At 40.6% G+C, this 17564-nt stretch overlaps 1 protein-coding gene across 1 annotated transcript; it reads right to left on the bottom strand.

The window, feature by feature from the left end:
- Positions 1-2187: 2187 nt before the first annotated feature.
- cab39 (calcium binding protein 39) lies at positions 2188-16669 on the bottom strand. The gene is made up of 9 exons (XM_026192526.2): positions 16456-16669; positions 13611-13766; positions 11918-12082; positions 9468-9586; positions 7652-7820; positions 6465-6524; positions 5959-6024; positions 5404-5547; positions 2188-3388 (listed from the first exon to the last, which is right to left on the bottom strand). Exons 2-9 carry the CDS (start codon positions 13722-13724, stop codon positions 3200-3202), a joined length of 1026 nt encoding a protein of 341 aa, XP_026048311.1. The 5' UTR covers positions 13725-13766; positions 16456-16669; the 3' UTR covers positions 2188-3199.
- Positions 16670-17564: the final 895 nt, after the last annotated feature.

Genomic DNA, 17564 nt, shown 5'->3' on the forward strand with positions numbered 1-17564 from the left:
TCTGGTTGTCTTCATCAGTGACTGTATGAAACGGTCATCGGTCTGCATTCACACACAGCTTAATGTGTTCATTTCTCAGCGTCTCAAACTTTTTCTCAGACTGGCTCTGATTTCATGCACATACATGATCTTGAAGAGCACTTTATGGTTTGACACTTAACTTTTGATACTTAAGTAGTGATAGGTCAGTTTTCCAACAACAGTATTTCTACACTGGAATATTGCTACGTGGTGTGGTATAGGTCCTGCCTTAATATAGCGAGAAACCAGGGTTCTGTTTCTTCAGGAATAGTTCTCCAAACTCCTTGAAGGACATTCAAAACGCTTCTTTGCATGTTTCTGCCTTTTGGTCTGTTCTCTGTTAAGATGACCCCACACTGCTTTCGTAATGTTGAGGTCCGGGTTCTAGGGACACCAATCCGTGACTTGTAGAAAAACACACAGTGGAACACTCTCTAGATATGGGTTTACTGCACTGGCAGAAAAATGAAATTACTGCCAATCAGATGCTTTCTAGATGATCTTTCACAGTGGATCAAAATCTGACAGTTGTGTGTTCGTAATTCCATCAATTTTGGTAAAATCACAAACCATGACAGACCCTCCACTGTGTTTTACAGACGACACTACATTCACTGTTCTACCTCTCGCCTGAAGTCCTCCATAAACATGGATTCAGACACCGTTTATCTGTTGTAGCGTTAAGGCCTGAAACTTCTTTCATCCTCCACTTTTCTAGCTTCCTTATTTAATAAGGACACCCTTCACACCATGCTGGGATATTATACGTTTTGAGCCAACAGCGCCTTAGGAATCACCTAGTGTTTCAGAAATACTATTTTGTGTCTGTCGCCATTTTATCTTTGGCAGTTTCCATAGGTTCAACTAAAGAATGGTAACAAAGTTCCTAAAGATTCAATTACAAATTTTGCTTTTTGTAAGTTGTCTGTTCTGCATAGACTGAGCGATTCCCATCTTTATGTTAGAAGGATTCATCAGTCAGTGTTAATGGTCAGGTACAAGGACTGGACTGAAAATGAGTGGAGAAATTAGAAAAGGCTATTTACAAGACACTTGACTTTGTAATGCTTTTACCAAGCACCCACATGAACCTTAGAATCACAGAGCACACATACAATCAACAGCCGAGACTTTGATAGTCAGAAGGAAAGCAACAACAGGCTTTGTTTTATTCCAAATACTTTTTTTGTTTGTTTTGTTTTTATTCCTTTATTTCGATTGTAGGGCCCAAGCCTTTGACACTTCTGAAAGCACCCACACGCTTGTTGCTGAAACTGGAGTCAAAGCCAGCGTACAGCCATGTAGCCAAGAGTTCAACTGGACATTTCAATGTTGTTAAATAGCTGGAAAAACCAATTCCAGTACAACATCTTTAGTACAGCATCATGCACAGCCAGTGGAGCAACATGCTTGTTCAATGCTCATGGAAGAACTATGGGCTTCTGGTTTCTGTCTAAATTGCTTGAATGTGTTGACCATAACACGTTGCCCGAGTTCAGTGTAAATGCAGAAAAATCTGTGGTTTCATCAGTTTTGCTCAGTACCATGAGGACAATCCAAGATGCCCAAAGTACTCTGCTACCCACAATGCTTTACGTTCACAATTGTACTGGAATTAAATCAACCCTCTGAAGAGACAGGCTCAAACACAAGGGAAAAAAAGGGTGTAGGGGGTGGGGTAAGAATGTGGAAAGATGTGCTGAGTTTCCAAAGTCCTAATGAGGTCACCCCAGAAGTACACTCACTGTGGGGTTGCACAGCACTCCAGGGCCTCATGCCAAACAGTGAGAGAGAAAGAAAAAAAAAAAAAACAAGTTAATGAAGAAACTGGGGAAATCTTCATCACCCTAACTCCAGTAAGTGATGCTGATCATCCAGTACTTCACAAAGTGCACAAACACACAGGCTTTAATGTTTCAGTAAATGCTCTGCGCCTACATCACCTCCCCCAATACATATTCAGCAGTCTGAGTCTGAAATACTCAAAAATGTAGATGGAGAATAAAAAGAAGATTAAGAGATCCAGAGCTAATACAATGACATTCCTCTGCTGGACAAATTGTTAATATCCTATAAGGTTAGCTAAACGTGAGCTGGCCCTTCAAAGTATGTACAAAGAAACCCACCAGCAATCAGCAGTAAAATGAAATGCAAAAACAATGTCACTTAACTTGTGTTGTTTTTTATGGTTTAGAAAGCAATTTGATTACAATTAACCGAAAACATTATGTTTAAGGTAATATATATAATATATATTCATGTGTCAAGGTTAAACAAAAATCTACAAAGCAAAAGAAAAGAAACAAAAAGGCATATGTACATGTTCATCCTGTCCCAGAAAACAATAAAAATGTCCATGTCTTGGGCTTCACCAGAATTATACCTTTCCTCCCTCCCTGCTTTGCGCCTGTGCTTCATGTGCCCTGTGGTGACGAAGCACACGGGAGGTAAACGGTGCGATGGCGTCTGAGAGTTCGCCCCTGTAAAACGAGCCGCTGTTGCTTTGTTGGATGAAGGCATACATGTTGCTGTGATGCACACAAATTTCAGTTTGTGGCACTGAACGTGGGTGCCGGGCTCGGCAGGCCATCACAGAGCCGACGCCGGGCACAGCAATGGATCTGTCACATTTCGAGGCATGCAACGACCACACACACACACACACACACACCAATGTTCAACTTGCTCGTACCATTTCCAAGACATACACACATTCTTGCAGCATGTGTGTATGCATGTTTTGTTTTTTTTGTAATACGCATGTTTGTGTAAACGGGTCCATTTTTGTTGCAGGAAGTCTGCCTTACTTTAAATGCACGGATATTTTCTGCCACTGTGTTTGATGGGCTGTGGGTTGTGTCAATATAATATACTGTAAATGTCTCGATGTGCAAGAAAGCAGCAGCAACTATTATTTTCTCTTTTGAGGGAAAAAGACTGAAAGGAACAAAAAGAAAAAAGTTCCGGGGTGCAGAGGAGCTGGCAACTTCCTGACGAGTTGATACGAGTAGATTTGTTCTTCTTTTCTTTTTTTTTTCTTTTTTTAATTTGTTTCTTACATTTTGTTCAGAAACCAGAACAGCAGCTGCTGATGGGGTCCATTAAGCAAATGTTGCCTGGATGATGTCCAGACATGGTCCTGGTGGCTCCCCCCCTAAACTTCTGCACGCTCTTCGCCTCAGGCCTCCTGAGGTGCAGGCTTCTTAAGATCCCTGATCTGTTTGACCAGGTAAGTCTTTTCATCGTTGAACTGTTCGTCTTCTGTCCTGTCGTTTTGGAACTTGCTCAGAAACTCGATGAGTTTGGTCTGGTTCTTCAGCAGGATGTCGAGAATGGGCTGTGTCTTGTTCGGGTTGGCCACAAACACCTGTGGAGAGAGACAGAAAGAGGGAATTTTTCATGATTTTGTTTTCTACAGAATCTGTATCTGTGGTGCTAGCAGGACCACATGTGCTCACAAGAAGAGGCTCACCAACACTTCACCAAATAACTCACTAAATAGTAACAATATATATTGCACTATTGATTATATTAGTAACCGAGTACTCTGTTATTCCATCGATTAATGAAAAATCTGATGAGAAATACTTTTGTCCTATTAATGAGCAATAATAAATATTTCAAAGAGAAAAGAGGATCTTTCAGAATAAAAAGCTCAGATTTGCCAAAAATCAAACAAAAACAACAACTAAACTCTTTGACTGTATGTAGAGGTCATATTAAAAATTTATTCTTTAAAGAAAACATTTTCTTAAATGCAAAAACATAAATATCTCAAGTAGAGTCATATGTCAGAGTTGAATAAAATTCGATGCATATACAACAAGGTAGAACAGGTGTGTGTTCATGTGTTTTCATTGTAAGCCTTTAAAGAAGAAAGTGGTGGCTGCAAGAAATGCGAGCATACCAGCATTTTGAAGTGTGCTCTGTGCTTTGATGCCAAATTCTTATACTGCTGCTATGAAAACATAAATGATAATAATAACATTAATATCAACAACCCTATCCCGGACAGGGTGAACTGTTCCCTCAATGGTCTTCTCATAGGGGTCTTCTGAATTGCTCTTTGTCTGGTCCCTCACCCAGAACCAATTTTCCATGGGAGACCCTACCAAGGGCCAAAAACAAACAAAAGAAAAAAAAAAAAAAACCAAACAACATCGCCCCTGGGATCCCTGGGACACACAAACCCTTCAACCACGATAAGGTAGAGGGAATCTAAGTCTCTCCCTTAGACATAGGATGAGAAGCTCAGCCATCCGGGAGGGGCTCAGAGTAGAGCCACTGCTCCTTCACATCGAAAGGAGCCTTTTGAGGTGGTTTGGGCATCTGACAAGGATGCCCCCTGGGCGCCTCCTGGGCAAGGTTTTCCCGGCATGTTCCACCGGGAGGAGGCCCCGGGACAGACCCAGGACATACTGTAGAGATCATATCTCTAGCCTGGCCTGGGAACGCCTTGGTGTTCCAACGGACAAGCTGGAGGAGGTGGCTGGGGAGAGGGAGGTCAGGGCTGGGCTGCTGCCCCACGATCGATGTATGTATGGATGATAATAATACCAATGTGTCCAACCTAACAACCCTCAGGTCAGTGGCTCAGAGTTTTACTGGCCCATATACATTTTTATTTATTATTTTTTTTTTTAAAGCTATTTTTTCTTATTTTTAAATATTAATGTAATTTAGTGAACACTATAATTTATGTTTCATTTTCAATCTGAAAAATGTTTGAAATAAATATGATCTAGTGCATCCCATGTCCGCCATGAGACTCACCCCGTTTGCTGCATGTACGTTAACCTGTGCCTGTGTCGTCATCACTGCTGCTGTTGTGTTGTCAGTGTTTGTTTAAAACTCTGTGGGCTTAATGTTGTCAGATTTCTTTATTCACACGTTGCTCCTAAATACGTTTGTACTGCAGGTCTGTTTTTAGTCACAAATGTAGTTGAAATGCTCATGTTTACATTGTTTAACACATCGATGCGCTGCACAGCTGTGCGTTAAATGAAGCACTGAAGCAAAACATTTGTGTCAGGAATTTTTTATAATTGAATTACTCCATGAACTGGTGCAGCTCTGTCTTGAACTGCAGGCAGTGACAGTAGTCTGTGCTCTGCATTGCAGGCTCAGTGAATTCAGCGTATTGGCACATGAATCAGTTCTCTACCTGCTGCTTCTTCCACTAAGCAAAAGAAAGCAGAACAGAACTAGAAATGATCCACATGAAAAGTAGAAGAAATTAGAAGAAAGTCTGCCTGATGTCTTGAATAATTTACACAACACTATTAAATCAGGAAGTGCATTAAGCACCTTAATATTTTCTTTACCCCCCTCAAGCCTTGCCTCTTCTGTAGAAAGGACTAGCATACAGTGCTTTGATTCTACCTTAAAAACGTGGAAAGCCTCGAACTGGATGTTGCGGCTCTTGTCCCGTAGCAGGTTCATCATGAGTTTGAGATTCTCTGGCTTGCTGATGTATTTTGTCATAATGGTGAAGTTGTGCCGGTCGAGGAGCAACTCCCCCAACAACTAGAGAGAGAAAAGAAATAAAAATGTATTCCATCAGTGTATTTCTTCTACTATATTTAAATAAGTAGTCACGCTTTACTCGTTTGTATATAAATCATTAGTGATCATGAATAAGGCAATAAAAATGTGTTTGAGAATCACCAGTGGTCAAACATCTGGATTACAGATTTAGTCATCAAGTACTCAGTCTTCAGACTGAAATCGAATTAAACACTCCAAATATGAGGCCAGTGAAGGAGCCATTAAAGCTCTTTAAATAACCACATAAGTTTGTGGTCTAACCACTAGATGGCAGTCATGTTAAGAGTGATTCAGAGAAACCCAACACTAGAAACCATTTTTAAATAGCTCTCTGAATAGAGTTGCACCACTACTTGAAACCTCTTTACTGGCACAATCCTGGGCTCTTACCTTGAGGGACTGCCTTTTAGTCACGTAGTTTTCTGAGTGGAGCAGCTTCTCATATTCACTAAAGAACTAGAGCAGCAGAGAAAGAGGCAGTGAGGCAGACAAAATACAAGTGGTCAGCGAGAGAGGCAGTCATCTAAATGCTTCAAGCGGTGTTTTCACAATTACATCTGTATCTTGTATCAAAACACTGTGACAGGAAAATGAGAGCTTTTCCTCTCACGGACTGACAGCTATGTTGTGCTCCCAGCCTGCAAATTATCGCCCAAATGGCTGGTTTGATGTTGTTAGAAAAAGAGATTGCCAGCATCTTAAACCGCCTGACTAACAGAGACAGACCTAATTCACACGTAATTGGTCAAAAGAAACTGTTTTTGTTTTTTAATCTAAAGCTTATAGTTGTCTCAAACACTATCCTTGGCAGGGGTGAGGCTATATGGTTTATTTAAGAGTACATTTTTTACATATTTTGATCTAATCTAGATATTTTTAGTTAAATGTGAACTTACTCTGTCATAATGTTGTTCCAGAAACTCTGCGCTGAGTAGCTTGTGTCTTGTAAGGAGGTCCTGGAAACAGACAAAGCCAACTATCAGCGACACATTCAGACCTGACAGTTATGACTGGGTCCCATCTGTCTCCTATTTGTACAGCGCAGATACAAACCACAACCCAAAGAAATCCATTTACGTTTTGTCACTAAATGAACCACTCTGAAGCTAAAAATTAGCGAGAAAAGACATGTCAGCTCACTGTCTGATGACTGAAACTGTTCCAAGACAGCAGACAAATGCTTTATTACAATGGTTTATCAAAGTTATCTCTTGCTGGATGGAATGAACACGTTTACTGTCAAGACTAACATGCCAGTAAATGTATTCAATAAGTAAAGGTGTGAAAGTCTTTTTGAATAGCACAAGATTTAAAATAGTCAAAGAACTCCACAGTAACTACACAGCTTGTTTGGTTTCTATCAAAGCTAACAAAGGGCCGTGCACTTAAAACACTTGACTACTTGGATTTATCAGGTTTTTCCTTTCTTTTCTTTTTTTTTTAAATATGTGTCTAGAAGAAAACCCCTCTCACTCACAGCAGTAATCATCCTGCTTCAGTTCACATCGCTGTCTTGTACTTAGTGACTTTGTTGCCCGATTTAGCCATTTTCAGATACCCTTTAGTGGAGAATCCCCCCCCCAAAAAAGAATAAAATAAAAAAAATCTCTCAGCATGACAGAGAACAGCTGTGTGTCATGCCAGGGGAATAAAGTAATAAACTTTCTGTTGCTTCTTACACTCTCTTTGAGTGATTATTTTACATGTACTACAACTTGGCCCTCGATTTGCATGCTCAAAGCTGGCACTGGCCTGTCGTCCCCATCCTGAAAAAATACCATCTTAAACATGAGCTGCTCCAATGGGAGACTGAAGTAGCAAACTACAAGTAAGGGCTTACATAATAATATAAACAGCTATTTAAACTGTCATAAACATAAAAGCATGACCAGGTTTTCCCTTTTGAATCTAAGAGGCAGATCATGAGAGCTGAAGTGTTGAGATCTGGTTTTTAATTCAAGGCATTTGGTGACTGTGCTTTGTCAAGTCTGTTTTCTTTAAGCTGTTTAGGCAGTTACAGCTATGAGGAACCATAGATGTTTTAGAGCATTACTTCAATAGATTAACAACTTTGCTGACTTACTTTGAAAGTGGCAAATGCGTCTGAGGCGATGTCGAATGTGGACATCTCCACGTATCTGAAGAAGTCGTAGAATTGTTCTGACCACAGTGTGATTTTGGCCAGTGGCTCATGTCTGATGCACTCCCTCAGCATGATACCGCAGTTCAGTGCAATCTCTGGAGACTCATACCTGCATATAACATCAACATATGGAAAATGATTTCTCATTTTGTATTTCACATGCACGCAAACACAAGAGGTAGGAGGATGGATGGTTTCCTGAAAAACTGAAAACAAGAACACAGTGAGCTGCAAAATGTTTGGCATAATAATGGTGTACAGAACAAGAGCAGGCCGATATGACTACAAATATTTATCACGATATACATTGAAAATTTGCGATAACGATATAACTGACGATATAATTGACACTAGACAAGATACTTTACAACTCCACAACTTTATTAGTGCAAAAAAACTTTGTTGTGTAGCTGACGGACGAAAAGCTAAACCAGTTCCACATCACTGAAGTTGCAGCATTTTTACAAATCAATTCTGGTTCATCCGTTTCATTCAACAATCCGCTTTCGCCCTTCTCATTCTCCGTCGCTGGCATGCTTTTTCCGCCATGTGCATATGAAAACAAAGGCACTGCGCATGCGCGTTTTACCCATATTCTATGGCAATATTTCATTTTCTTATCGTTGCCCAACATTATACCGGTATTACCGTGAACGGTATGATATGGCCCCGCCAGTTTCACATAAAACAGACTTCCAGTGTTTAAACTGAGTGCAGCTAGCCAAAGATCCTTCAGTTTTCAGGAAAGACAAAGCAGGGATAGTGACTGAGCTGGGTGAAAGCTTATGATGTTTACACTACTGATAATGAGGATCAATTCCACTGTGCGACACACAACAAGGGAAATCCTCATTAGTCCTATCACAATGGGAGTATGCGCACAAGATGTATGTTCTTTCAGAGCACCACTTTACTGCAGACATTTAAATAGCTTCCCTTGGGATTAATTGAACAAACACAAAGAACAGAAAGCTTCAGTCACGTCAAGCTGTGCAGTACAGTAGTGCATCTATTCACCGTGCCCCTGGCACAAAATGACTGATCCTCGTGTCGTGTGCTTGGTTTTCACAAAACAGGTTTAAGAAGAGATTTTTAAATCCTTTGGAGTCGCTAGGATTTCTGCACAGGTGACTCCAAATATTCTCATATCTTCATCCAAGTCAGAAAGACAGAAACAATCTGACTAAACTGACAACATAAAACCAGTTGTGCTTCTCATGTGTTGTATAACCTCTCCACTTACCTTTTCAAACCTTCACTGAACTACTGAATCTGAGAAGCGCAGACTTCCAATTCTATCTAACTGAAACACCTGACATTTTGAGCACAGCGATTCACAAACTTATTCCAGCCTGGACTTGCATGTAGCTTGTTGTACTCTAAAAAACAAGAAAAGTGTAACTGTATATGTTACTAGTAGCTGCTCTATTACTGCAAAATTAGACAAGGTGAAGGGCAGACCAGGGGATATCTGTAAGCGTGGATGAGGTGCACAGAAACGAGCCACCTTCCACAAGGTGTAGCACTCTAGGATGCCTTATACTGGTGTTTTTATAATCTGTAGTGAACTGGACTGCTTGTTCTATTTTTACTTTTCTTATATAGGCAGCAGCTCTCATTTCCCTTTATGCTAGGAAGAAGTTACTTGGTTCCTTGGTCTTTTCAATACCAAGTACTGTTAACAACAACAATTATAATGAAATAATCATTGGGGGGGGGGGGGGGGGGCAGTATTACTCCGTGTATATGCTCTTACCCTTTAAGCAGCATGAAGAGAATATTCTGCTGGGTGCAAAGATACTCCACCGTGGGTGTCCGAGTACCAATCTGACGCCTCAGGATGTTGTTGAAAATCTGAGCCACATCTTTTTTACCCTGACAGAAAAATACCACATGAAGGCTTAGACAGAACAGAAATGCACACAATAGAGAATTTATACATGAAGTCATTTTACAACAAGCTCTCTGGGTGGAAAGCCAAGGGGCCGTTGTAAATGTAAGGTGTGGTGCTTTATTGCATAACAGCTAATGAACGGCCTAGAATCTGCTGCATTTTTAATTTTCTGCAGTGTGGCAATAAAACCTTGATGAAAGATTCGTTCTCTTGAGGTTTAAACATATTGACAGGAAACAGCACTAAACAGAGGAGCCAAAAAGAGAGACACTGTCGTATACTGGCAAAACTGAACATATAATAAAAGTGTGTAAAGTTATCAGAAATATCAAATTACTGTCACACTTTGATATTGGACTCTTGTGCTTTGCAACTGTTCACCAGGCTTTTCTTTTGAGCAAGGGGGCAGTATGAGCGAGGGTAAAAGAGGAAGGAGGATCACACAGTACAGTGAGTCACACTGTGATGGGGTGAGTCAGGGAAGCCTGCAGCAGTTACCACACACACCATGACATATTGCAGCGAGACATGAGTTTGCTCCCATATCAAAACAGGCAGGTTTGTCATTAATAGCAAGCTGTCAATCCACGTGCACTTTTTCGAAACATCCTGCTTTTTCCTTCTCATACATAGTTTAGTTCCTGCACCATTGTTTTAAAAACAAAATGCTTTAAAAAAACCTTTAAAGAGAAAAACAACAGTACTTTTTTTTTTTTTTTTCTTTAAACCACAGTTAAAAGGGAGTACATTTCTGCAGATTTTGCACTGCTGGTCAAACAGAACAAGAGCTTTAAAAACATCACTTTGAAATGTGGTTTGAACCATTTAATGGTGCAGGGTCCTACCAGTCTGTTCCATATCAAGGAATCTAATATTTTTAGCTTTTATTTTTAAGCGATCAATTACATATTTACAAGATGCATACTTAAATAATTTTTTTTACCCAAGTTCAGGAACCTAATTTAATTTGCAGACCCTCTTTCGTCATTTTATCCATGCATCCATTCTCTCTATTCTTATCAGGGTCATCAGGGGGCTGGACCCTACCTCAGGTATTATAGGGAAAGAGGCGGATTAAACCCTAGACAGGTTATCCTTTGACACTAACACAGAGGGCATTTTATATTTAGTTATATCATTTGCTATACTGCATTTGATTTGTGCATTTGCTACTGTGAATTAGTGGGGGAAAAAACAAAAACAAATCATCAGTGAGTGTAAAGTTACTGCAGGTCCACTGCCAACACACAATGATGACCAACAGAACACTGACATGTTAAGCATCATTTATGATCTTGCACATGTGTCTGTCTGCGTACACTTTTGTGTTTGGATGGGAGGGGTTTTCACCCATGGCAGATGCACTCCTCCTAAATCCTGACTGCGTGTTGCTGGAAGCAGATGACACATACTTCTGCCAAATGCCAATTGGTTGACAAGTAGACTGGAATAGGCATGGGAGCAACAGCAGAGTTAACCGGGAACTGCAGAACCGCAAAAAGAAATTCAAAGATAAAAAACAAAAAAAACAAATAGCATGAAAAGCACAGACAGTGCTGAAGTGACACTTTTCATAGTTCTTAACACTGTTTCACTTCAGCTCTTTTGTTTATTGGAACTTCACTCTTCTGCACAGCTGGCAGACGGACAAAAGCATAAGCAAGAGTGGTCCACACAACGACTGTACAACAGAGCTCTCTGCAGGCAGATTGGACATCCCCAGAGTGCAAGCATACCACAAACGCAAGAATAATTTTTTATTTTCATTTACTGTTTCCATTTTGTGAACCAAAATAAGGCACATGTCACGACATAAAGTGATTCTTCAACTAATATTAATGTGAAGTGATTTTAAACAAATTAAAAACAACACCTGAAGCAATTAGTGGATCAACAAAGTTCCTAAAATAAATAGCAAGAATGGGACAAACATTATGACTTAACACTGTTTTGCTTTCAGATCATCAATATCCATCCACTTATACTGACTGATTAATGTAGGCTTAATTCCTTGTGCTCTCTAGTTGGTTTTATTGTGCGTTCCCTTTATGTTTGCAGTGAGAAATAAAATGTATCCACACCTTTTCAAACTTTCTCACCACAATCTGAATCCTCTACATCATGTGTGCTAAGTGCTAGACCTTACATGTCACTGTAAAGCTGCTAATGGCTTCTAACTGCAGATATTTTATTAGGTTAGTGCCCCTGTAAGACGCATTCTTGCAATGCTTGCATACCTTGGATAAATTGAGACCACTGTTCAATATCTACCACTAGTTCCTGTTCTTTCAACTTCACATCAAAAGTCTCACCTCAAAGTCGATGAGCTGCAGGTCTGCTATCAGGGTGCTGAGTAATCCACTGTTGTAGAGTTCCTGGGCGAGCTGGGCCACTGCTTCTGTCTGGGGCTCTTTTTCATTAGTCCCATACAAGATCTCCTTCATGGCCACAAGACTCTTTGACACCTCCTCTGTAGCCTGAACACACAAATTAATCCAGGGCACAACATCAACATATCAGATTATCTCAAAGTTCAAACAAATTCCTTCAAACTCGTGTCACTAAGTACTAGAGATGGCACGATACCACTTTTTTATGTCCGATACCGATACCGATATCATAAATTTGGATATCTGCCGATACCGATATGAATCCGATAGTGTTTTTTAATCAACAAAACTGTTTTTTAAAATATCTTGCTGCATTTTGCAAGTCTGCAAGTTCATACTCAAGTTTAAAACAACAACTACACTAAAGCTATTCTGTTATACCTGTATACAAAAAAAATATTTCATAGTTCAGCAATACTGATCAATCTAATAAACTTAGACCTACACCATCCTCCCTATTCTGGTATTTTAAAGAGTACTTAGCATAAATATTAAGCAACCTAACTAATAGGGTTCCAACTCCCAGCAACAACAAAAATAAATAAATAAAAAATAGGGAACCACCCCTCACGCTCCACCTCATGATGCTTAATCAACGTAATCAACCTTAATTTGATGCAGTGTGAAAAAAAATGCACAGAAATCAATTATTTTTCAAGAAATATTAAATAGATTCAACATCTTTCTTCAACAAAATTGCAGACTGCACAGATGGTACCTTCCCAAAGGAAAATGTACTATAGCTTACTAGGGTATATATATTAGACTTAATAGTCACTATATACAGTAATTGACTTCTATTCATTTTACATCAAATTAAAACTTTGGGTGTCAGATAATTATTTATTAAAAGCTAGACATTTTAAATGAGAATAAGAAAGAAAAGTATGTCTTTGTGCCCCCTATTCCCTGTTAATGCCCTATCGGCCCCCCTGGCTAAACTTTGCTAGATCCGCCCCTGCACAGTTACAGCCGTCAGCTACGTAGAAAAAGATCCTGGTGTAGAAAGTAATATTAAATAAATTGTAACAACAGCTTATCAAGCTTAAACGTGCTGCTGTTGTTCAGCCGCTGGTTTCCTCTTTCTGGTGCAAAGTGGACCAAAAACAAACAAGAGAGACTCACGACAGAAAAGCCGATCAGCTGATCATTAGCAGTTTCACGATTGAAGTAGCAGCCGGAGAGCGAGAGGCAGTCGCTCGTTAAGCTTAACGCAGGAATGCTTTACAAACATTCAGAGATGGACTTACACACTTGCTTTACTTCTCTCGGGGATAACTTTGTCGGAGATGAAATGCCAGATTGCTAGCGAAGCTCCAAATGCTATCCAGACCACCGACAGGTCCCGCATGCCACAGCTGCTCTATCACGTGATGCATACTGCTCCGACGTTCTGAGGCGAGTTACGGCGTGTTGCAAGTTTTGTGAGGTGCTTTCGTGATATTTAATGGATCGGATTACATTTTTTATTTTTCTCCGATATCCGATCCAGTAATTTAGGTCAGTATCGGACCGATACCGATACGTAATATCGGATCGGTCCATCTCTACTAAGTACAGTGAACTCTCTTAGGTGACGGACACTGCACCTGACAGAAGAAGAGATTCACCCTACCTTCTCTGCCTTTTTGTCCGAGATGTCGTGCTTCTCGAGCACCGTCATGCTGTCCTTAAGATTCTTGACGATGTCCGCCGGCGACTTGTGGGACTTGCCAAAGGGGAAAGGCATGGCGGAGAGTTACCACGAGTGACCAGGCAGCCGACTGTCCACCTGAGGAAAGAAATGTAAAACAAATCCACCTTTCAGATAAGACCAAGTACAATCACAGAAATGGTAAAACGAGCAGACACAAAACCCTGAACAGGAGAAGTTTGAAAGGTTAAATACCGCAGAAACAGGAAATGTATTGACTGCTGCTGCACTTACAGGTGTGCATGGTAGCAGTAAATGTATCCCTCTACTTGTTACTGTATTCAAGACAAGAAGAGATTTTTTTTTTTTTATCTTATGAATTAGCGTTTTTGGCAAATGTTCATTGGATAAGCAGAAATGCTGCTCATGTCATTACTCTGGATTGAGCCTTTGATGAAGTTGTATTGTTATGCAACTTTGAGCTGAGAAGTAGAAGTTGGGTGGGGGCAGGGCAGTGGTGCACTCCATATATCCTGTAACAAACACTAACCTACGTAGTAAGTCCCAAAGAAGCTCTCAATACTAATAAAAGTCAAGCTCATGTTAGTTATAGAAATAAATTTGTGGAAATATGTTTTTTTAATGATTTGCACATATCTAGATCTGACCTTTAAAGCTTCATTTAGCAGCTGTAAAAGCTTGTGAAGTTTTTTGGTCATTATTAGTAAATGATTAACTGTGAAATGAGCTTACTATGACACAGGGCCACATAAATGAAGACACCACCTCAGACCTTTGTATGCCCGACTCCTTCACTTCAATAGCATACCTAAACAGACACTACATTGCCAAATATACTTTATCAGTTCAAATTTAGGTTTGTAAACACACCCTTTGAGTCACAAATCTATAAAACTAAATCCTCAAACGATACCAAAAAACAAACACTAAAGACCCTAGAAAGGCCACGGGTGATGCAATCGACTGATGTCACCATCTCATATCTCACTGCTGCTCCTGTTTAACTGTGTGACTTAACAAGGACCCCTTTCTACAAAATTCTCCGACCCACCCAACAACCCTAAGTTCACAGGGCAGGGCAAAAGTCAAAGTTTCATGAACAGTCACGAAGAGGCAACACCAGGCCAGTAAACTGTAATCCCATTCTCATGATCAGGTTAGCTGGAGGAAAAATAGAAAGCGTGCTGCCCTTTTAGGACATATTTCCACTTGATGTTTGGTGAATTTAGTGACCTAAAGGTACAAATCTGGCACTGCCACAAACCTGTTTTCCAGCCAGGATCCTCTAAACTGTGCACACAAACCCTGGAGTTGTCACACACTTCCTCTTATATCTTGGCAGGGAGTCCACATTTAGAAAGCAATGCTGGAGCCAGGAATATAAAACCGAGCAGCAACCAAAGTGGGGTGGCAGGCTGCTGCTGTTGCCCACCATTCATATATGATGTGTCATGTGTGACAGAGCTGAAACAGGAGAGCCTTATGTTCCCAAGCGGATGGTTTTTGCTTGCTCACAGCTTCGTTAACGTACACAGGCTTCAGCTTCGCCAGGTGGCCACATGCGTCTTTCGCGCAGGCTAATGCTCGTTAATGTAGGCAGCAGAAGCGCCTCTCTGCTCCTGACCTGATACAGTACCAGTGACGCAAATAGGAGGGAAATACATATGGTGCGTTCAAAATCGGTAGATCACATCTAACCCACAATGACTCCGGTACTAATCAGGAGTCCGAGTAAAATTGTGCCAACCTGACGTCTGTACAACCTGTCCTAACACAGACAAAAAAAAAAAAGACAAAGAGAGAATACAAACCCGCTCGACCTCTCTTTGGGTAAATTAGCCTAGAAATACTTGTCGTGGCAAGTGACAGTGAATCCTGTCCTATAAGTACCTACCAGAACTCAAACAATACAGTGCCATAGAACAGCTCAACGTTAACCTCACCATCTCTCTCAGTCCAGACAGCAGCGGGTGCCCTGCTACCATCTGAAGGTAAGCTAGCAACCGCTACTCGCTGCTAGCAAGTGCTAGTCAAGTCCCCTGATTTATTTAAAACATTTTCCAAGCGATATATAAAATATATATATATTATACACATCAACACATCTATTTAATGAAAGTATTACCACTCGTACAACTTAAAAGCTAATTGCAAACCTACGGCCCAATAAGCTGTGCAACATAAACCTGACAGTGAGCACCGCCCATCTCTGTTATCCATGCCTGGTTTGTGATGGTGTGAAGTCTGCCAACTTTGCGCAATGTTAACAAAATGGATACTGAATAACATGGAGTCTAGCAAACAAAGGAGCGTTTACCGCAAAGCTGGAACAATATGCCACTTAGCTTTCTTTCATTTCTGCAGGACAGCGAACTTTATTTGTTTGCAAGGTAGCGTGGCCTATAGTTTTTCAATCACAGTCCACCAAACAACCGTGCTACTGTTGGCTGGCTTATGGAAGTGTGTATATGACTGTGTGTGTGCTGTCGACACACGGGAGGCCTCGGCAGGCCCACTGCTTACAAGCATTTTCCAGCTGCTAAACCTTCATTTACAGCTGCTAGGAGTTGTGGCAATATATTACCAACTCACTAGCTATCATAAGGTAAAAGTGGCTACGTTAATTAGCTAACTCGGCCTAACGTTAGCCAGGCCTGACTGAGGCTCCTCGCGTTAGTGCTTTGAAAACCATGCCTGGCTTTAGCAACTATCAGCAGCAGGCTAGGTTCAGCTAAACCGTTTCCACTTGCTCAGAAAGCTATGCCTGCAAACCACAATTCATAGGATAATATTCACAACACAATACCTTGCAAACGGCGTTTTCACTCGTTTCTCCCGGTTTGTCAAGACAGTAAAAGGCAATCCAGGTGCTCCTCGGACCAAAAACCGCTTTGTTTTCCTTGCTCGTGTCGCCTCCCCTTGTTTGTACTGTTGTTAATTGTGCAGCCCCTGTTTCCTCCTAGTGCTTTCTCTGAGCCCGACTGGTAATGTTAGCAGAGAGCGGCTGTCACTGCAGTGTCGTCTAGCGCCTCCGGTGGTCGCCTCGTGCAACAACAGTGGGGGTTACACTGCAGGGACATGCGAGATCACCGCATGAGGGCGCGCTTGCTCCATAGACAGATCATGGGACCTATAAGATGAATTAGGTAGAACCCCAAGCGACAATCTGCCTGCAAATAAATGTACGTATGAGGTGTCTTAAAAGCTTAAAAGCACTTCCTTTAGCAACAACAACCTTTCACTTGCACTGAACCATATGATCCCACTTCTACAGTTTCCCTGCAACCGTCCAGTGTGCAATATGAATACTAGCATCGGTCACAATCTGTACATGCACTAAACTTCAATAGAAATGTGTCTTCTTGCCTATAAATATCTTCATGTCCTCTGATCAGTAATAAAACGTTCAAGATATTTTACTTTATTACAAACTTTAGGATTATTGACTTAAAATCAGGAAATTTGAAATATTTGTCTTCCTTTTATAACTATTTCAGTGTACAGAGAGCATATGTGGAACGAAATCTTAGCACCCCATTTAAGGTTAGAAACCAAGGCCTTTTAGGATGCAGTTAGCATAAATCTGGAGTACACTGTATCAAATGTCACCTGAAGGAAATATTGTACTTACAGGTTATGATTTGAACTCAAAGCATTATTATTTCATCCCGTTTTGACAAATGAAATGATGTACATTAACACATTTGAAATAAGTCTACATTTTGCTTGAAATAACTCAGCCTTTTCCTTGAATTGTCTACATTTTGCTTGAAATAAAACTGAACTTTGTTTGAAATGGGTTTTTTTTAAGTTGTGTGGTATGCTCTCTCTATTAGCACAAACTCTTCCTTAACTCTAAACAAAACAAATATTGGATGCATTGCATCCTTCCAAATTTCTAAATTAATTAGTTGT

Source organism: Astatotilapia calliptera, chromosome 14 (assembly GCF_964374335.1).
Source record: "Astatotilapia calliptera chromosome 14, fAstCal68.1, whole genome shotgun sequence".
Lineage (NCBI taxonomy): Eukaryota > Metazoa > Chordata > Actinopteri > Cichliformes > Cichlidae > Astatotilapia > Astatotilapia calliptera.